The sequence below is a fragment of the Podarcis vaucheri genome, assembly GCF_965113315.1.
Source record: "Podarcis vaucheri genome assembly, chromosome: 4".
Lineage (NCBI taxonomy): Eukaryota > Metazoa > Chordata > Lepidosauria > Squamata > Lacertidae > Podarcis > Podarcis vaucheri.
Window position 1 is genome coordinate 11,833,767 of NC_138762.1, and position 18,741 is coordinate 11,852,507.

At 46.2% G+C, this 18,741-nt stretch overlaps 1 protein-coding gene and 1 pseudogene across 2 annotated transcripts in view; both read right to left on the reverse strand.

Annotated features, from left to right (window-relative positions):
- The window catches only part of NARS2 (asparaginyl-tRNA synthetase 2, mitochondrial), a 45,481-nt gene extending 36,386 nt beyond the window's left edge, over nucleotides 1–9,095 (reverse strand). The window contains exons 1-4 of the mRNA XM_082219413.1: nucleotides 9,004–9,095; nucleotides 6,271–6,449; nucleotides 1,659–1,768; nucleotides 264–384 (exon numbers count right to left, since the gene is read on the reverse strand). Of these exons, the coding sequence (XP_082075539.1) occupies nucleotides 264–384; nucleotides 1,659–1,768; nucleotides 6,271–6,414 (375 nt within the window). The 5' untranslated portion in view covers nucleotides 6,415–6,449; nucleotides 9,004–9,095. The remainder of the gene's footprint in view (nucleotides 1–263; nucleotides 385–1,658; nucleotides 1,769–6,270; nucleotides 6,450–9,003) is intronic.
- Nucleotides 1,915–5,802, reverse strand: LOC309531570 (alpha-enolase-like; annotated as a pseudogene). The gene is made up of 4 exons: nucleotides 5,483–5,802; nucleotides 4,560–5,086; nucleotides 3,399–3,899; nucleotides 1,915–1,918 (listed from the first exon to the last, which is right to left on the reverse strand). The product of its transcript is annotated as an alpha-enolase-like (transcript).
- Nucleotides 9,096–18,741: the final 9,646 nt, after the last annotated feature.

The window sequence follows — 18,741 nt, forward strand, 5'->3', positions numbered from 1 at the left end:
GCTTCAGGATGCAGGCAGCTCTCCGCAAGCCGTGGGAGAGCTGCTCGACTTTGCGCCGGGCTCCCACGACTTGCGGATAGCTTCCTGAAGCCTGGAGAGGGAGAGGGGTCGGTGCGCACCAACCCCTCTCGCTCTCCAAGCTTCAGCGAAAGCCTGCATTCGCCCCATAGGACGCACACACGTTTCCCCTTCATTTTTGGAGGGAAAAAAGTGCGTCCTATGGGGTGAAAAATACGGTACTTAAAAAATTATGTTGCACTTACCAGGGTATCGCAAGGGCCCACCACACGAATGTTCTCCGCAGCCAGCTCGACATTTTGACGTTTATGAGGACTTTTTATCAGTTTCCCTTGGACTTCGACAGAACTTCCAAACGTCAGCTCACTGGGGGAAGGCAATCAATTGCTCATAATGTGAATTTTAAGACACGCAGGCCGTTTTCATATTGTGCATACTTTTAAAAAATAAATGAGATTAAAGCTTTTTCATAACACGATAAAATAGGAGGAACTAATCTAAGTAAAAACAAAAGCAAAGAGGGAAAGAGAAAAGACCTAAGGAACCTGGGAAAAACTACGGAAAAAAAAGATTTAAAATTTACCGCATGTTACACACTGAAGGAATTTTTTATGAAAATGATATACAGGTGGCATAAATTATCTAAGGGGGGGACACAGGTGCCACTGTGGTCTAAACCACAGCCTCTTGGTCTTGCCGGTTGGAAGGACAGCGGTTCATATCCCAGCAGTGGGGTGAGCTCCTGTTGCTCTGTCCCAGCTCCTGCCAACCTAGCAGTTTGAAAGCACACCAGTGCAAGTAGATAAATAGGCACACTCTGGGTGGCTTTCAACAGAATAAAACTTCAAACATTAAAAACGTCCCTAAACAGGGCTGCCTTCAGATGTCTTCTAAAAGTCGCATAGTTGTTTATTTCCTTGACATCTGATGGGAGGGCATTCCATAGATAGACAGACAGATAGATAAAAAAGTTCAACAACTTTTGGAGTGTCCTGGTTTTTACTTTTTGAAATACAGCAACTCTAAGGTATAGGGAGAAATCAAAATACAGTGGTACCTCGGGTTACATACGCTTCAGGTTACAGACTCCGCTAACCCAGAAATAGTACCTCGGGTTAAGAACTTCGCTTCAGGATGAGAACAGAAATGGTGCTCTGGCGGCGCGGCGGCAGCAGGAGGCCCCATTAGCTAAAGTGGTGCTTCAGGTTAAGAACAGTTTCAGGTTCAGAACGGACCTCTGGAACGAATTAAGTACTTAACCCGAGTTACCACTATATGTAGTAGAAAAGAATGTAATAAAATGCAGGGGAGGGGGAGAGGAGTCTATATTAATTGCATGCTTCTTTATATTTGAAATATTGTTATTGCTTCAAGTTTTAAGTAAAAATGGGAAAAAATGGGGGGGGGGAATAAAAAACCAAAAGGATAAAAAATAGAAGAGAGAAAAAATAAACAAGGACTTCTGATTTTCCCACCTGTAAGTTACATAAAAGAAATTATTCAAAATATTCACTCTAGTACGACACCCGCTAAAAAACTCGACACCCCCACTTACAACCTGAAGTGGCCACAGCCCATTCTCTGTTGCCAACTGGCTGCATGCATGGGCAACGGGCCCCAATTCCGCAAGTTCTGCCAACCTGGGTCCCAATTCTGGGTCAGCGACCACCTGCAGGTTCTCCAACGAGGAGCCGTCGTTCATGTGAACAAAGAGAACGTCTTTCTGGGAGCGGACAGAACGGACCCAACCCTGGAAGCAGAGGAGAGAGAGAGAGGAGAAGCTTGAATCAGACATTTCTTCAGCCTTCCTGTCAAGCCAGCGAAGAAGGACCAATGAAATACCGTGAAAATCCCTGAAACGAGAAGCAATCAACTATAAATATTACCTTGTGGAAATCAACTAAAAATCAAAAAGCTTAAGGAATTAAAATTAGAAAAACCTAAAATAGAACAAAGCCTTAATGGGACGCCGGCTACAAACCTCGTTTCTCTGAACTATCCCGTTTCCTCAGAAGGAAATAGAAAAATCATAAACTTTAAATGACCAAAATTCTATTTTTAGTTGATTTCCACAAGATAATATTTATAGTCGATTGCTTCTCGTTTCAGGGACTTTCACGGTATTTCATTTGTTTTGTACAATTTCTCAGTTCCTTGACTGTCCTGTTACCCTCAATCATGAATAGGGCTATCCCCCCAAAATATGGCAGCAGCTTTACAATTTTCATGCCAGCATCACCGGGAATCTTAAATCTTTCTCCTTAGTTTCATTATGATGAATGAAACACTCTCTAGGGAAGAGTGGGGTGGGGTGTTGGGAAGTCGTCTGTTCACAAAAAGCAGCCAAGCGCTTTAAGAAGCAACAGATCAGAGCTGGGAATGCAAGAGAAGGAAGATGAAACGCACTAGATGAATTGTAGCCTAGGATGAGAGGACCTGAGGAAAGCTTTCTCTTTCCCCTCCTACACAACAGCTGCCCTTACTTTTTCTTTATTTTGTTTCTAAATTTAGGTGACTAGTGCTTTCAACCGCAACTGAGGGGTGGGGTGGGTCGGGGAAAGAGGGGAGCCTCGTCGGAGCCAAAAGCGGGTTTAGCTGACACGAGGGTTCCTGAAGTTTCTTTTTTTAAAAATATATATATATATATTTATTAACTTTTCCAAATTTATACAAAAGAGACAAAAAAACAAAAATAAAAATACAAAAATTAAAAACACATATAATTTCATTCACTTATTTTCTTTTAACTTATTTCTCGGACCTCCTCATACCTCCCCTTTTTGTATTCCAATTCAAATTATTCATTCAGCAAATCCTCATCCTCAGTTTTCACTTAATTTTGCACCTTTCTTTCTTCTTTTTCCCCCAATTATCTTAATCATTACAGCTAGTAACCACTTAGATTCAGTCCAACATCAATCTAACATTCACTAATTTTATAATATTTCCCAAGATAGTCCTTTAATTTCTTCCAGTCTTCTTCCGCCGTCTCTCCCCCCTGGTTTCGGATTCTGCCAGTCATTTCTGCCAGTCCCATGTAGTCTATCACCTTCATCTGCCATTCTTCCAAGGTGGGTAAATCTTGTGTCTTCCAGTACTTTGCAATAAGTATTCTTGCTGCCATTGTTGCGTACATAAAATATATTCTGTCTTTCTTTAGCACCAATTGGCCGACCATGCCCAAGAGAAAGGCCTCTGGTTTCTTCAGAAAGGTATATTTAAATACCTTTTTCAGTTCATTATATATCATTTCCCAGAAAGCCTTAATCCTTGGGCATGTCCACCAAAGGTGAAAGAATGTACCTTCGGTTTCTTTACATTTCCAACATTTATTATTGGGCAAATGATAAATTTTTGCAAGCTTGACTGGGGTCATGTACCACCGAGGGTTCCTGAAGTTTCTGCCGGCAAAGCGGGACTTGTTCCCCAGCTCTTCAATCCTCAGAAGCTGGTTATATTTAGCTAGATGTTCAGACCGACAGGGAGCACCAGTCTTGATCTGTCCAGTGCACAGCCCAACCACCAGGTCAGCAATGAAAGTGTCTTCGGTCTTCCCAGAGCACTGACTCACCATCAGGCCCCAGCCACTGGACTGGGTGAGCTTGCAGGCCTGGAGCGACTCTGTGACAGAGACAATCTGGTTCACTTTCAGCAGCAGGCAGTTGCAGGACTTCTCTTCCACGGCTTTGGCAATGCGCTTCGAGTTGGTAACCGTCACTGACGACCTGGATGCCTGCACTGGCAGCGAACCTCTTCCAAGCAGCCCAGTCGTCTTGTCCAAATGGGTCTTCAATGGAAACCAATGGGTAATTCTTGACAAAACCCTTATAGAGGTCAGCCAGCTGGTCAGGAGTGATAGATCTGCTGGGCTCATGAGGGGACTTAGAATCATAGAATCATAGAGTTGGAAGAGACCACAAGGGCCATCGAGTCCAACCCCCTGCCAAGCAGGAAACACCATCAGAGCACTCCTGACATATGGTTGTCAAGCCTCTGCTTAAAGACCTCCAAAGTAGGAGACTCCACCACACTCCTTGGCAGCAAATTCCACTTTCAAACAGCTCTTACTGTCAGGAAGTTCTTCCTAATGTTTAGGTGGAATCTTCTTTCTTGTAGTTTGGATCCATTGCTCCGTGTCCGCTTCTCTGGAGCAGCAGAAAACAACCTTTCTCCCTCCTCTATGTGACATCCTTTTATATATTTGAACATGGCTATCATATCATCCCTTAACCTCCTCTTCTCCAGGCTAAACATGCCCAGCTCCCTTAGCCGTTCCTCATAAGGCATCGTTTCCAGGCCTTTGACCATTTTGGTTGCCCTCCTCTGGACACATTCCAGTTTGTCAGTGTCCTTCTTGAATTGTGGTGCCCAGAACTGGACACAGTACTCCAGGTGTGGTCTGACCAGAGCAGAATACAGTGGCACTATTACTTCCCTTGATCTAGATGCTATACTCCTATTGATGCAGCCCAGAATTGCATTGGCTTTTTTAGCTGCCGCGTCACACTGTTGGCTCATGTCAAGTTTGTGGTCAACCAAGACTTGAAGTCCACGTCGTATTTCCCTTTGCGATAGAATTCAGAAGCTGCCACGTCCATCCCAATGACAATCTTGTCAGTGTAGCCAGCCTTGCTGATGGCAGTCTTGAGCCGCTCCAAAGCTTCTTTGTTCTCAAAGATGTTGGGTGTAAAGCCACCCTCATCGCCTACGTTGGAAGCATCTTTCCCATATTTCTCCTTAATGACGTTCTTCAGGTTGTGATACACCTCGGCGCCAATGCGCATGGCTCTCGGCTACAACAGGGAGGGTCATGAATTTCTGCATGGCCAGCTTGTTACCAGCGTGGGAACCACCACTGATCACATTGAAGGCAGGGGCTGGCAGAACGATGTCCTGATTCCTAGCCAGATCAGCAATGTGGCGGTACAAGGGGACCCCCTTCTCAGCGGCACCAGCCTTCCAGACAGCCAGGGAGACGCCCAGAATTGCATTTGCACCAAACTTGGATTTGTCCTCTGACCCGTCCATATCCAGCATCAGCTTGTCAATCTTCTCCTGCTCCACAACACTGATGTTCTTTCCAGTAGCACCTTAAAGACCAACTAAGTTAGTTCTTGGTATGAGCTTTCGTGTGCATGCACACTTCTTCAGATACACTGAAACAGAAGTTGCCAGATCCTTCTATATAGTGAGAAGGTGGGGAGGGGTATTACTCAGACGAGTCGTCAACAGGCTCATCTCAGCTATCTGCCAATCTCCCATTCCCACCACCCTTCTGAGTAATACCCCTCCCCACCTTCTCACTATATAGAAGGATCTGGCAACTTCTGTTTCAGTGTATCTGAAGAAGTGTGCATGCACACGAAAGCTCATACCAAGAACTAACTTAGTTGGTCTTTAAGGTGCTACTGGAAGGAATTTTTTTTTTTGACTATGGCAGACCAACACTGCTACCTATCTGTAACTGATGTTCTTGTTAACCAGTGCAGGGGGAATTGTTTTATTGACGTGCTCAACAGCTTTTGAGACGCCTTTCCCCAGGAAACGAGTCTTGTTAATTGTCGTGCAGTTCCAGGGCTTCACAGATCCCAGTGGAAGCTCCACTTGGAACAGCAGCTCTGAAGAGACCTTTGCTGGTGCGCAGGTCTACCTCAACAGCGGGGTTCCCACGGGAGTCAAAGATTTCGCAAGCATGGATCTTGAGAATGGACATTTTGTTTGTAAAAAAACAACGACAACAGACTGCTAATTGGAACCAGTACCGCTCTCAGCTCGTGCTCCCAGGTAACTCATTGTCGCTGCTTTTTGTGTTGAATATATGCTATATGGTAATTTATGGACCTAATAGGTATCTAAAGCCATTTGCACATGACTGCCCATGCAGAATGTAGGCACCCTATATATAAAAAGGAGCGAAACAGTGATATTTAGGGAGCAGGCTAGCAGGCGGGGCCCATGACTTACATCATAGGAGCCTACACAATGCAAAACACTCTTGCTGTATGTAGGTTTTATTTTATTTGTTTTTTATCTTATATTTTGGAAATGTACACCCAGTTCCCCCCCCCTTTAATTTTTTTTTTGGCCCCCTCAAGAGAGTGGGGCCCTAAGCTATAGCTTGTTTAGCTTATACGTAAATCAGGCACTGAGCATGCTTGGTCCCGAGCTCCTCAGAGTAAGGCCAGGGTAAACGTGTGGCAAGATACAACACATGCTTCCCAACTACCCCTCTCCCTTGCTTGCTGTACCCACCTGGACTTTAATATCCTGCCCTGCTGGGTCTCGGACTTCGAGCGCTTCTCGAACTCGGAGCAGTTTGGGAGTTGCCGCATGACTGGGGCAGGGAGCAGAGGAACAGCGGCGGAGAACCAGGCGCACGCAATGCGCCCCAAACATCCTCGCCCAGCTCCTTCTTTCAACCGCTTGCAACCCTGCAAAAAACAAAACCCGAGAGGCCCAAGACCCCTTTGGTTACTCAGTTGTGCAGAGGGGGGAAAGGTCTTCTGATATGATCAAACACTGCGATGAACTCAGCTAGGAACTCTGCCTATTGTGAACGTAATACAGTGGTGCCTCGCAAGACGAAATTAATCCGTTCCGCGAGTCTCTTCGTCTAGCGGTTTTTTCATCTTGTGAAGCAACCCTCTTAGCGGCTTAGCGGATTAGTGCTATTAAAGGCTTAGCGGCTATTAAAGGCTTAGCAGATTAGTGGCTTAAAGGCTATTAGCGGCTTAGCGGCTTAGAAAAAGGGGGGGAGCGGGAAAAAATCGGAACACTCGCAAGACGTTTTCGTCTTGCAAAGCAAGCCAATAGGGAAAATCGTCTTGCGAAGCAGCTCAAAAACGGAAAACCCTTTCGTCTAGCGGGTTTTCCGTCTTGCGAGGCATTCGTCTTGCGGGGCACCACTGTAGCTATTCAGAACCAAAGACCCTGGTGAGATTACCAGCAAGACTAAGAGACATTACAGTGAGTGTGTGTGTTACAGAGAGCCAGTGTGGTGTAGTGGTTAAGAGCGGTAGTCTCGTAATCTGGGGAACCGGGTTCGCGTCTCCGCTCCTCCACATGCAGCTGCTGGGTGACCTTGGGCCAGTCACACTTCTCTGAAGTCTCTCAGCCCCACTCACCTCACAGAGTGTTTGTTGTGGGGGAGGAAGGGAAAGGAGAATGTTAGCCGCTTTGAGACTCCTTAAGGGGAGTGAAAGACGGGATATCAAATCCAAACTCTTCTTCTTCCTACAGGTGACACATTTATCAGAGAGTGGGACATACCGTATTTTTCGCTCTATAGGACGCACCTTGTTTTAGAGGGGGAGAACAAGAAAAAAAAATTTCTCCCCCTCTCTGCTCAGCGCCCCTTCAGCGAAGCCGCAGGAAAAATGGAGCCCCTTCCATTTCTCCTCCTGCTTGGCTGAAGAGGCGCTGAGCAGCTCTCCCTCTCTGCTGAAGCCAGGAGCGCTCCCTCTGCGCTTCGGAGGCTTCGCGTTGCTATCGCGGAAGCCAAGGAGCCTGCATTCGCTCCATAGGACGCACACACATTCCCCCTTCATTTTTGGAAGAGAAAAAGTGCGTCCTATAGAGAAAAAATACGGTATATAGTGTCTATGTAAAAGAACATTGTCAAAAGATCAATCCATCGGCAGGTATTGACTTAGCTTCGGCGTGCAAATAGGGTAATTTTATTAAATAAAATTGATAGTAAGTTAAATAATACTGAGAAAGTAAAGTTTAAGCATGTGTTTAGGGAATTCAATTTGGGAATGCAAGGGGAAGATCGGAGGTCTCACAAAATTTAATTACTAAGGGGTATACAAAGCAAGTATAAATAATTGTTTATTTTTATTTTGTCTACAACATCTATTGTACATTTTTGTTATAAAGTTTTAAATCAATAAAGCATATAATAAAAAAGAATAAAAAGAACCATAGACCCTTTAATTCATGCAGACCTTAATAAAGCAATTTTTGTGATTTTAACTCCTGCCTCTTGTAATTTATATATCTATATATATATGCTGTAAGCTACCCTGAGTGGTGCATTTATATCTAGGTAGATCTTGTCTTACGTATGAGGTACGTTCCTGGCTATTGTGCACACAAGCAAAATTGCTCAAAGTCAGAACACCCCTTAGACTATTGCAAATATCCCAGAAGTATAACACTAGGCAGCTGCATAATAACATGGATCATTCCCAAATTATAATTATACTTCAGCCTCATCCATGTGTACCATAAGTATGCATACAGGCAGTGAGAGGTGTGAGCTTGCCTTGGCCAGGTAATCTGAGGCCAACAAGCTCATCTCCTCACCAACACAAAGAAGCCTTTCTCTTTTCTGATCTTTCACATTTGTAAGCATGGAAAATTCCTTTTTCCCCATCACTAAACCCTCCAGATTTCCCACTGCAGGCTTTCAAATCCATTATTCCGAACCTCCCTCTCCCCAAAATGCTCTTTAGGAGGCCTAGCAAACTGCCTTATGCAAAGCCAGACCATTGGTCCACCTACCTCCATAGTGCCTGTACAGACTGGCAGCCGCTCTCCAGGCTTTCAGCCTGGGTTTGCCCCCAGCCGCCCTACCTGGCTATTGCACCTGGGACCTTTTCTATGCAAAGCAGGGGCTCTGGCGCCGAGTTGCATGCGGCCCTTTGCAAAACGCCTTAGGCAGAGCCTTGCCATTAACCCCCCCCATCTCAATAGTGCATGCACTGGCTGGCAGCATTCTCCGGGGTTTTAGGAAGGAAGACTTTCCCAGCTCTGCCTGGGGTTGATGGAGATTGCGCGGGGGGGCCTTCTGCACGCATGGCAGCTGCCCCACGGAGTTACAGCCCTTCTAACCCACTCAGAGTTGCCCCAGCCCTCTTTTGCACAGCCCTCCCCAAACTCACCTCCTCTGCTCCTCCTTTCCCCAGCTTGCTCCCAATTCTCCCCGATGCACGCAGACCAATCGGCTGCAAAGCATGCAAAAAAACCTCATGCAATGCGCACCCGCGTCTTCCCCTGGTCTCCCCCTTCCTCCAGAAGGGTCGCCTGGCGGCCAATGGAGGCTGCCGGTTTGCAAAAGCTCAGCCCATCGGAGATAGGGAACTCCTTGCGGAAGTTGCCCCTGGGTCTCTAGCTCTCTCCAGCGCAATGCATGACGGGAGCTGTAGTTCCAGGAGCTCAGAGCGCCCGCTTTCCTTTTCACTGGGAGCAAAGTTTGTTTGGGGGGGAATGCCACGTGGGAATGGGGACGGCGCCCGCGGCAGAGCTAGGACAGCCGCGTTAAGCACGTCGAAAGCATTTTAAGCACGCTTCCCCCCGCAGAAATAATTTTTCATTAAAGAGTTTATTGAATTACAAAAGAATGTGCAATCTCTCCCCCCCCCGCCCCCGATCCTAGAGTCTCTTAGTTGCGTTCAATGTAAAACGATGTTGTATTTAGTATAGGGTTGTGGGGGGGGGGTGAAATGGTGCGTGGTAAACTTAACACACTATTTCTCGTTTTTCCAACTTGGTAGATGGGGAGAAAAAATCTTGGTACAGCTGCTTTTGCCAGATTGATGTTGTGTTGTACTCGCACTGCAACTTGAGTGCAAATATATGTTTTGTGTGTGTGAAGGTTTAATTCCAAAGTTTACTTGCAGAACTTTCTTAAAACATGAAATATACTCCGAGTCGAGAGTGGATTTCATGCTCTTTATTCAGCTCATAGTGGTGAGGAGGAATGGAAGTTCCCCCAGGGTGTCTGCTTTATATATATTATTTACACAGTGGGCCCCATGTGATTGGCTAATTCCGGGATTCACCTGTAGGCCAATCTGGTTGCGGATTCACTTCCACCTGAAGCTGGATTGGGTGGCTCCTGTGGTCCAACCAGACTGCTGCATTCTGAATCCTATTGTTCTAGGACCTATCAGACTGCTGCCTTTTGGATCCTATTCATCTCAATACATAACCAAACAACCAAAAAAATGGTAAAGGATACATCCAAACAGTTCTATATCTTATGCATATCCAGTACAGGCTGAGCATCTTCTTAGAAATAACATAAACCTATAATTTAGGGTGTCAAAAAGTAAAAGCCAGGACACCCCAAAAGTTGAGGGTTTTTTTTTAAACAAACACACCGAAAAACTGAATTTTCGGTTGACTTCTCTAAGATCCAGGACAAAGCATCGCCTTTGGAACGTGTCCAGAGGAGGGCAACCAAAATGGTCAAAGGCCTGGAAACGATGCCTTATGAGGAACGGCTAAGGGAGCTGGGCATGTTTAGCCTAGAGAAGAGGAGGTTAAGGGGTGATATGATAGCCATGTTCAAATATATAAAAGGATGTCACATAGAGGAGGGAGAAAGGTTGTTTTCTGCTGCTCCGGAGAAGCGGACACGGAGCAATGGATCCAAACTACAAGAAAGAAGATTCCACCTAAACATTAGGAAGAACTTCCTGACAGTAAGAGCTGTTTGACAGTGGAATTTGCTGCCAAGGAGTGTGGTGGAGTCTCCTACTTTGGAGGTCTTTAAGCAGAGGCTTGACAACCATATGTCAGGAGTGCTCTGATGGTGTTTCCTGCTTGGCAGGGGGTTGGACTCGATGGCCCTTGTGGTCTCTTCCAACTCTATGATTCTATGATTCTATGATTCTTTCGGAAATTCCCCCAGATGTCAATTCCGCCTTTGAAATCCAAGTAATGCCCAGGAAAACCTGATAGTATGGCAGCCCTATGTAATCAGATCTGACAAACGTAGCTCTTTCTCACACAGAGACTTCTTTGCCTGCACCCCAGTCTCCTTTTCTGCTGGAGCTGTTTCCTGTCCCTTGAAGAGAAATTTTTGCAGGTGTTTACTCCATAGAGCAGGGGTCAGCAAACTTTTTCAGCAGGGGGCCGGTCCACTGTCCCTCAGACCTTGTGGGGGGGCTGGATTATATGGGGTGGGGATGAACAAATTGCTATGCCCCACAAATAACCCAGAGATGCATTTTAAATAAAAGGACACGTTCTACTCATTTAAAAACACACTGGTTCCCAGACCGTCTACGGGCCGGATTTAGAAGGCTATTGGGCCAGATCCGGCCCCCGGGCCTTAGTTTGCCTACCCATGCCATAGAGTCTGTAAGCACAACAAAACCAGCCATCACCCCTCCAAGATGATGAATGTGCAATATCTTAATATCTTAATCAGCCAATCTAAGGTTACTTGTTATGTACTGAAGTTCTCACCCTGGGCCAGCAGGGGGATACTGTAGATAGTTTTCACTCAGGTCCACATATGCAAGTCAGGGATTGAAAGTGACGTTCAGTGATTGGATAGTTACAGAAAGTTGTTACTGTTGTGTTGTACTGGAGCTCTATATAAGCAGGTTGGCTGAACCCTTCAGTTCAGTTCTGTTCTGGCCTGTGAATAAATAAGAGCTGTTTGAAGAATCGCTGTGTCGTCTGATATGTTCACTCACAACTTAACATGACTCATCACTTGTTAGCTGCTAGAGAACAACAGTCAGTTACGGTAATTATCGACCAGTCAAAGCCCAGAGAGAGCTCTTTTTTTAGCTTCAGTGGAATCTCCCCATGTTTAACCCTTTACACCAGGACACAGGTGTTCCCATTTCAATTATACTTAACATGATCTTCACCTGGTCAGCTAGTAAGCTGGGCTGTGTTTACTTGCCCGCATCTATTTCCTGGAGGGCACTTTCCACTGTTCTTGATGCCTCAGAGCCCGCCATGTCTGTGAAGAAGGGAGAACCTTTGGTTCTGGTGATGTGTTGACTTCCTCTGGCTCCCACGAACTATCAGCTGCTCCTTTGACAGCCTCTGGTGTCCTGTGAGTACCTCCTAAGTACCCAACCTCCCCTTCTCCATCTTCAGCTTGTCCCAGTGTTTACCAGTTGTGGCTACAACCCTCCCAGGAATCATTTCCCCCTTCCATGGCATCCTTTCGGTCAATGACAAGTCTTCTTCTTTCTCATAGCCAAGTAAGATTGTCTTCCATGAATGTGGTCTTAATGGTGTGTCCATAAGTGACTGTGGAGGCCAATTCTGGATCCATACGTCCTTCCACAGTGGGGACATAGGTTTCCGGGCGGGAGTTGAAGACGGTGAGGGCTTCCCAAGCCTGCCTTCCTCTTGGCACATTTCTCCCTTTCGTCCTGAGTTCGAGCATCTTCAAAGCCCATGACACCTTTGGTAAAGGCTGTTCTCCAACTGGAGCGCTCACAGGCCAGTGTTTCCCACTTGTCAGTGTTTATACTACAGTTTTTTAGATTTGCCTTCAGACAGTCTTTAAATCTCTTTTGTTGACCACCAGCATTACGTTTTCCATTTTTATGTTTGGAGTAGAATAGTTGCTTTGCAAGACGATCATCAGGCATCCGCACAACATGACCAGTCCAACAAAGTTGATGTTGATGAATCATTGCTTCAACACTGGTGCTCTTTGCTTCTTCCAGTACACTGGCATTAGTTCGCATGTCTTCCCAAGTGATGTTTAAATTTTTTTGGAGACACCGTTGATGGAATCTTTCGAGGAGTTGGAGATGGCATTTATAAGTGGTCCATGTTTTACAAGCATACAGTAAGGCTGGTAGTACAATAGCTTCGTAAACAAGCATTTTGGTTTCCCTGTGAATGTCCTAGTCCTCAAACATGACAAGTGCTGGGGTTGTGATTCTGGGGCAATTTTGGAGCATTTAGACACCAGGCTATCTCTAAAAAACACAGGAGTTTCTGTGAATTAACTTCTAAGGCTCATAGTTGAAGTTCGTGTGCTGTTTTGTACAGAAATATTTCCCGGCACAGTATATCTAGATATAGATATAATACAATCTGAGAAGGCCTTGCCCAGTCACAACAGTAAAGGTGGACATCCCAAGGTTGGAGGGTCATGTGCCATGGATGCTTTAGTTGAGATTCCTGCATTGCAGTGGGGTTGGGCTAGATGACCTTTGGGTTCCTTCCAACTCTCCAATTCTATGATTATAAGAGAGACAGGAGTTTCTTGTGGCGATCACACAGGGTCCCCGGACGTTTCACCGTCTATTGATCCCTGTGCCACCACTTTATTTCTCATTGCCACCACCCAGGCCCTGCCTGGTAAAATACTGAGTTCCAGTCAGGGTTAAATTGAAACATAAACTTCTGTTTATTTATTGCAGTTTAACAAGCGTGCTGTTTCAGAAACGGTATCTGTCAATTACAATCATGGGGTGCCTATCCAGACCTATAACTTCCGCTACCTGCTCTCACTCACTAAACCACCTCTCAGATATTTACTTGTCTTCCTAGCTCCTAACTGTTCCTGACTCAGCTTATTTCGCGACACTAACTCAACCTACCTACGGACTCTATCCCAATTCACTCCCACTCCACCCAACGAACTCTTCCCTTCGCCCCTCCCAGAGCTGGTTTTATAGTCCCTCTGACTCCACCCCCTGGGTTCTGATTGGGTAACCTGTTTAACTATTTCACCTCCAGCACTCATATGTTAACGTCACACTTCTGAACAACGTTGCTCTCTGAAAGCGAGAAGTTAACCTCTGAATGTCAAAAGATGCCAGCTTAAAAGGCACGTTTGGCTGTGAAGCAGATGGTTAAAATGTACATAGATATGAATTAGTCCGCTAATCAAAACCAACCGTTTGTGTATTTTGGAAGGGGGAACTGAGTATTTAGAAGCAGAGCAGGTTGATCCATAATCTACTTAGTGCAAACTTGTTTACAATTTGCTGCTAATCCCGTCCTGTGTGGGACTTCATTAACACCGTATCTGGTCAACTGATAATCCAACTTTGTTTCAATAGTGGATTTTCCAACCCCAACGAAAAGGAGATTAACCCAATGACTTTTCAAAAATTGAATTTGTTTGTTCTTCAGCCCAGTAGGCATTGTTCTCCATCAATTTATCTATTATTATTTGCGGGTGGTGGGTGAGTATGTGCTGGGTGCTGACAAGAAACTCAAAGAAACCCAAACTTGCCTCAGGATCTTGAGAACAATAATGCAAAATTTGGTTATAATATCTTAAAGTGTGTCCAAATGCCTTGGGAGCAAATATTGAGTAGAGAGCAGAAAGTGCCGGGTGTTCCTCGGGAATTCTAAGAAACCAGTAAAATTAGTGCCATCTTGGAATCAGTTGTTAAAATCCATGCAATTGTGAAACGTTCAGTCTCTCGTCTTGATTCAAAATGGCATCGAACTGTATTCAAACAGAGATAGAATCCTGCTCCTTGATGTCAGGAAACTGCCATACAAAATTTGCTTATGATACTGAAATATACTCGGAGTCGAGAGTGGATTTCATGCTCTTTTTTCAGCTCATAGTGGTGAGGAGGAATGGAAGTTCCCCCAGAATGTCTGCTTTATATACCGTATTTTTCGCTCCATAGGACGCTCCTGACCAAAAGACGCACCAAGTTTTTAGAGCAGGAAAACAAGAAAAAAAATCTGACTCAAATGTTGTACTAAACTATTTAAAACAGCTAAGTGTGTGTGGCTCCTGTCCACTTTGCTGCTTTAAAGCGAGCCACGGTATATAATGATGAGAATGGAAAAAGGACACATTCCCTTATAATGTAGCTGTTTTCATTATCACTGGGAAGTCAGTATTGGCAGCAGTCACAAAAACTAAAATTTGAGCATTTTACTGTTATTAATCAAGAATATTAATAGTCAGGGAGAGAAACCAGGGCTGTGCAAATGAGAAGGGCTTGGAGTATGGAGGAACAGCAAAAAGATCAAATGATTGTGCTCCAGTTCCTAAATCTCTGAAGTTTTCTCAAAACAGGCATGGTTGTTTTGAAAGGAAGATTCAAAATGGAGTGACTGAGCAAAGAACAGAGGAGGAAAAGAGGGCAAATAAATAGCTTCCATTCAATACCAAGAGAACACAATGTTTTTGGTTTAGTATAGGTGGACTGTACTTGTAAGAATTTGTATAATGAATTATAGAGTTGGAGTGGAATATCAGAGCCTCTTTTCAGCAGTAAAGATTAGCTACTAGGAACATGGTCCACACACACACAGGATGCCTGGTTATAGCTGTGCAGTTTAAACTGTTCCTGAGCCAGATACCTGCTCAGTTTTAGCTGAAATTACTATTACTGGTTTGTGGAGATGCTTTGCATGTATTTATGACTATTTCCCCAAAACTGCTACTTGAAGAAATCCCCAAACTTACTATTTTTAAACTTCAAATGGAGCTCAGAATCCAGTTAGGCAATCCTTTGCAGTTGAATTAGGAGGCACTGAGAGACAGCAATTTGCTGCTCCCCACCCCCATGAGCAGCCCAGGAACACACAGCCTTCCCTCTGCTTGCAAACCTTGTCGGGACTTCAGGGGAAAGCAAAGTCTGCAGGCAGAGCAGTGTAGCTCCCCACCCCCACCTCCAAAAAGCAGCCCAGCAGCACACAGCCTTCCCTCTGCTTGCAAACCTTGCAAACCTTGTCCGGGCTTTAGGGGAAAGCAGAGGCGGCCGGCAGAGCCGCGAGACTCCTCCCCCCACCCCCAAAGAGCAGCCCAGGAACACACAGCCTTCCGTCTGCTTGCAAACCTTGCAAACCTTGTCCGGGCTTCAGGGGAAAGCAAAGTCTGCAAGCAGAGCAGTGTGGCTCCCCACCCCCACCCCCAAAGAGCAGCCCAGCAGCACACAGCCTTCCGTCTGCTTGCAAACCTTGTCGGGACTTCAGGGGAAAGCAAAGTCTGCAAGCAGAGCAGTGTGGCTCCCCACCCCCACCCCCAAAGAGCAGCCCAGCAGCACACAGCCTTCCGTCTGCTTGCAAACCTTGTCGGGACTTCAGGGGAAAGCAAAGTCTGCAAGCAGAGCAGTGTGGCTCCCCACCCCCACCCCCAAAGAGCAGCCCAGCAGCACACAGCCTTCCGTCTGCTTGCAAACCTTGTCGGGACTTCAGGGGAAAGCAAAGTCTGCAGGCAGAGCAGTGTGGCTCCTCCCCCCACCCCCAAAGAGCAGCCCAGCAGCACACAGCCTTCCCTCTGCTTGCAAACCTTGCAAACCTTGTCCGGGCTTCAGGGGAAAGCAGAGGCGGCCGGCAGAGCTGCGTGGCTCCTCCCCCCACCCCCAAAGAGCAGCCCGGGAGCGCACAGCCTTCCCGCTGCTTGTAAACATTGCCGGGGCTTCAGGGGAAAGCGGAGGTTGCCGGCAGAGCCGCGTGGCTCCTCCCACCACCCCCAAAGAGCAGCCCAGGGGCACAAGACAACAGCGATTTGGCTCCAGGGAACACACATTCGCTCCATAAGACGCACAGACTTTTCCCCTTACTTTTTAGGAGGGAAAAAGTGCGTCCTATGGAGCGAAAAATACGGTACATTATTTGCACAATGGGCCCCACGTGATTGGCTAATTCCAGGATTCACCTGTAGGCCAATCAGGTTGCGGATTCACTTCCACCTGGAGCTGGATTGGGTGGCTCCTGTGGACCAATCAGACTGCTGCATTCTGGACCCTATTGTTCTAGGACCAACCAGACTGCTGCCTTTTGGACCCTATTCAACTCAGTACATAACAAGTACCTTACATTGATTAAAATCAGTGCCTTTACTATTTTTCAGTTTATCGCATTACATTTTCAGTTTATTGCATTACATTTTCAGTTTATTGCATTACATTTTCCCTCAGTCTTTTTTACTCCAATGTGCACAAGGTGATTTGCATGGTTTGCCCCCCATCTCATTGAAACCCCAGAACAACCCTGTGAGGTAGGTTAGGCTGAGAGGCAGTGACTAGGCCAAGGTCACCCAGGGAACCTCTGGGCAGGGTGGAGATTTGAACTCTGGTCTCCCAGGCTCTTGTCCAACAGTTGATAACCACTGCACCATGCTACAATTCCCTTAAACAATTCCCTTGCACTACAATTCCCTTAAACTACAGTTCCCATGGTACTTTGCTTTAAATATATGGTGTGGCTGCAGCAAGAACTGAGTATATTAAAGGGGGGGGGATGGCAGGCAGAATTTTTTCACCCACACAGAATGTTTGGTGAAACAAGTTTGAGAAAGCCAGCCTCATATAACCAACATGCTTAAGTCTAATTAATGTATGAAGGGGTTAATATCACAAAGTAAGCTGTCCTGCTAGGCTTAGCTATGCCCACTTCCTCTCATCTTGGGAGGAACTTGGTTATCAAGCTTTCATTCTCCTCCACTATACATGAGAAGCTCCACTTGTGAAGACGTTTGAGCTGGCTGCTCCAAGCAGCCAGCTAAGGTCGTTGTCTTACAATTTATTTATTTTTTGGTCTTGATTAGTTCAGCAACTCGCTCTCTTGGATTCTCACCCTCATTGGTACAGCACCCCAAGAACTGGAAGCGACTCAGGACACGATCCACAGTGCTGAAACCCATAAGAGTACATTCAACGTACATGACTCTCCCCAAAGAATCCTGAAATCTAACGCTCCCATGATGCTATGGGGGATGTCATGTGCTTTAAATATATGGTGGAGACATGTGGGGCAGCGGGTGGCGCTGTGGTCTAAACCACCGAGCCTCTTGGGCTTGCCGATCATAAGGTTGGCGGTTCTAATCCCCGTTGCTCTGTCCCTAGCTGTTTGAAACCATACCAGCGCAAGTAGATAAATAGGTACTACTGCGGAGGGAAGGTAAATGGCATTTCCATGCGCTCTGGCACTTGCCACGATCCTCCATGCACCAGTAGTGGTTTACTCATGCCTGCCACATGACCTGGACATGACAAACGCTAGCTCCCTCAGCCTGAAAGCGAGATGAGTGCAGCACTCCACAGTCAAATTCGACTGGACTTAACTGTCCAAGGATCCTTTTACCTTTACCTTACCTAAGGTGGGGACATCTGGTACGCAGGCTGAGACCCTACCTGCCCGTAGACTGTCTCGCCAGAGTGGTGCATACTCTGGTTATCTCCTGCTTGGACTACTGCAATGTGCTCTATGTGGGGCTACCTTTGAAGGTGACCCGGAAACTACAACTAATCCAGAATGCGGCAGCTAGATTGGTGACTGGGAGCAGCCGCCGAGACCACATAACACCAGTCCTGAGAGATCTGCATTGACTCCTAGTACATTTTTGAGCACAATTCAAAGTGTTGGTGCTGATCTTGAAAGCCCTAAACGGCCTCGGTCCAGTAGACCTGAAGGAGCATCTCCACGCCCATTCTTCTGCCTGGACACTGAGGTCCAGCTCTGAGGGCCTTCTGGCGGTTCTCTCACTGCAAGAAGTGAGGTTACAGAGAACCAGGCAGAGGGCCTTCTCGGTGGTGACGCCTGCCTTGTGGAACGCCCTCCCACCAGATGTCAAGGAAACAAACATCTATCTGACTTTTAGAAGACACCTGAAAGCAGCCCTGTTTAGGGAAGTTTTTAATGTTTGATGTTTTATCGTGTTTTTAATATTCTGTTGGGAGCTGCCCAGAGTGGCTGGGGAAACCCAGCCAGATGGACGGGGTAGAAATAATAAATTATTATTATTATTAGTGATAGGCAAACAGACACCCTAACCCCCCAGGACTCTCAGAAATGCAAACACATTTGTATGCACATCCCTGATGCCTGTGATAGTGGGAATGGCAAATTTGTGTGTGTGTTACTCCTTTCCCTGGGGAGAAAGAGGGGGCAGGGTGGGGAGACACAAGGAACGCAGAAAACGGCCCTAGGTTTCACCCTTTATTGATTAACCCGAGGAACCGACTGAGCGCATTAGATTGCTGGCATTCAGCCCCACGTTCTATTCCCGAAAGGTGCTCGCTGCATGGCCTG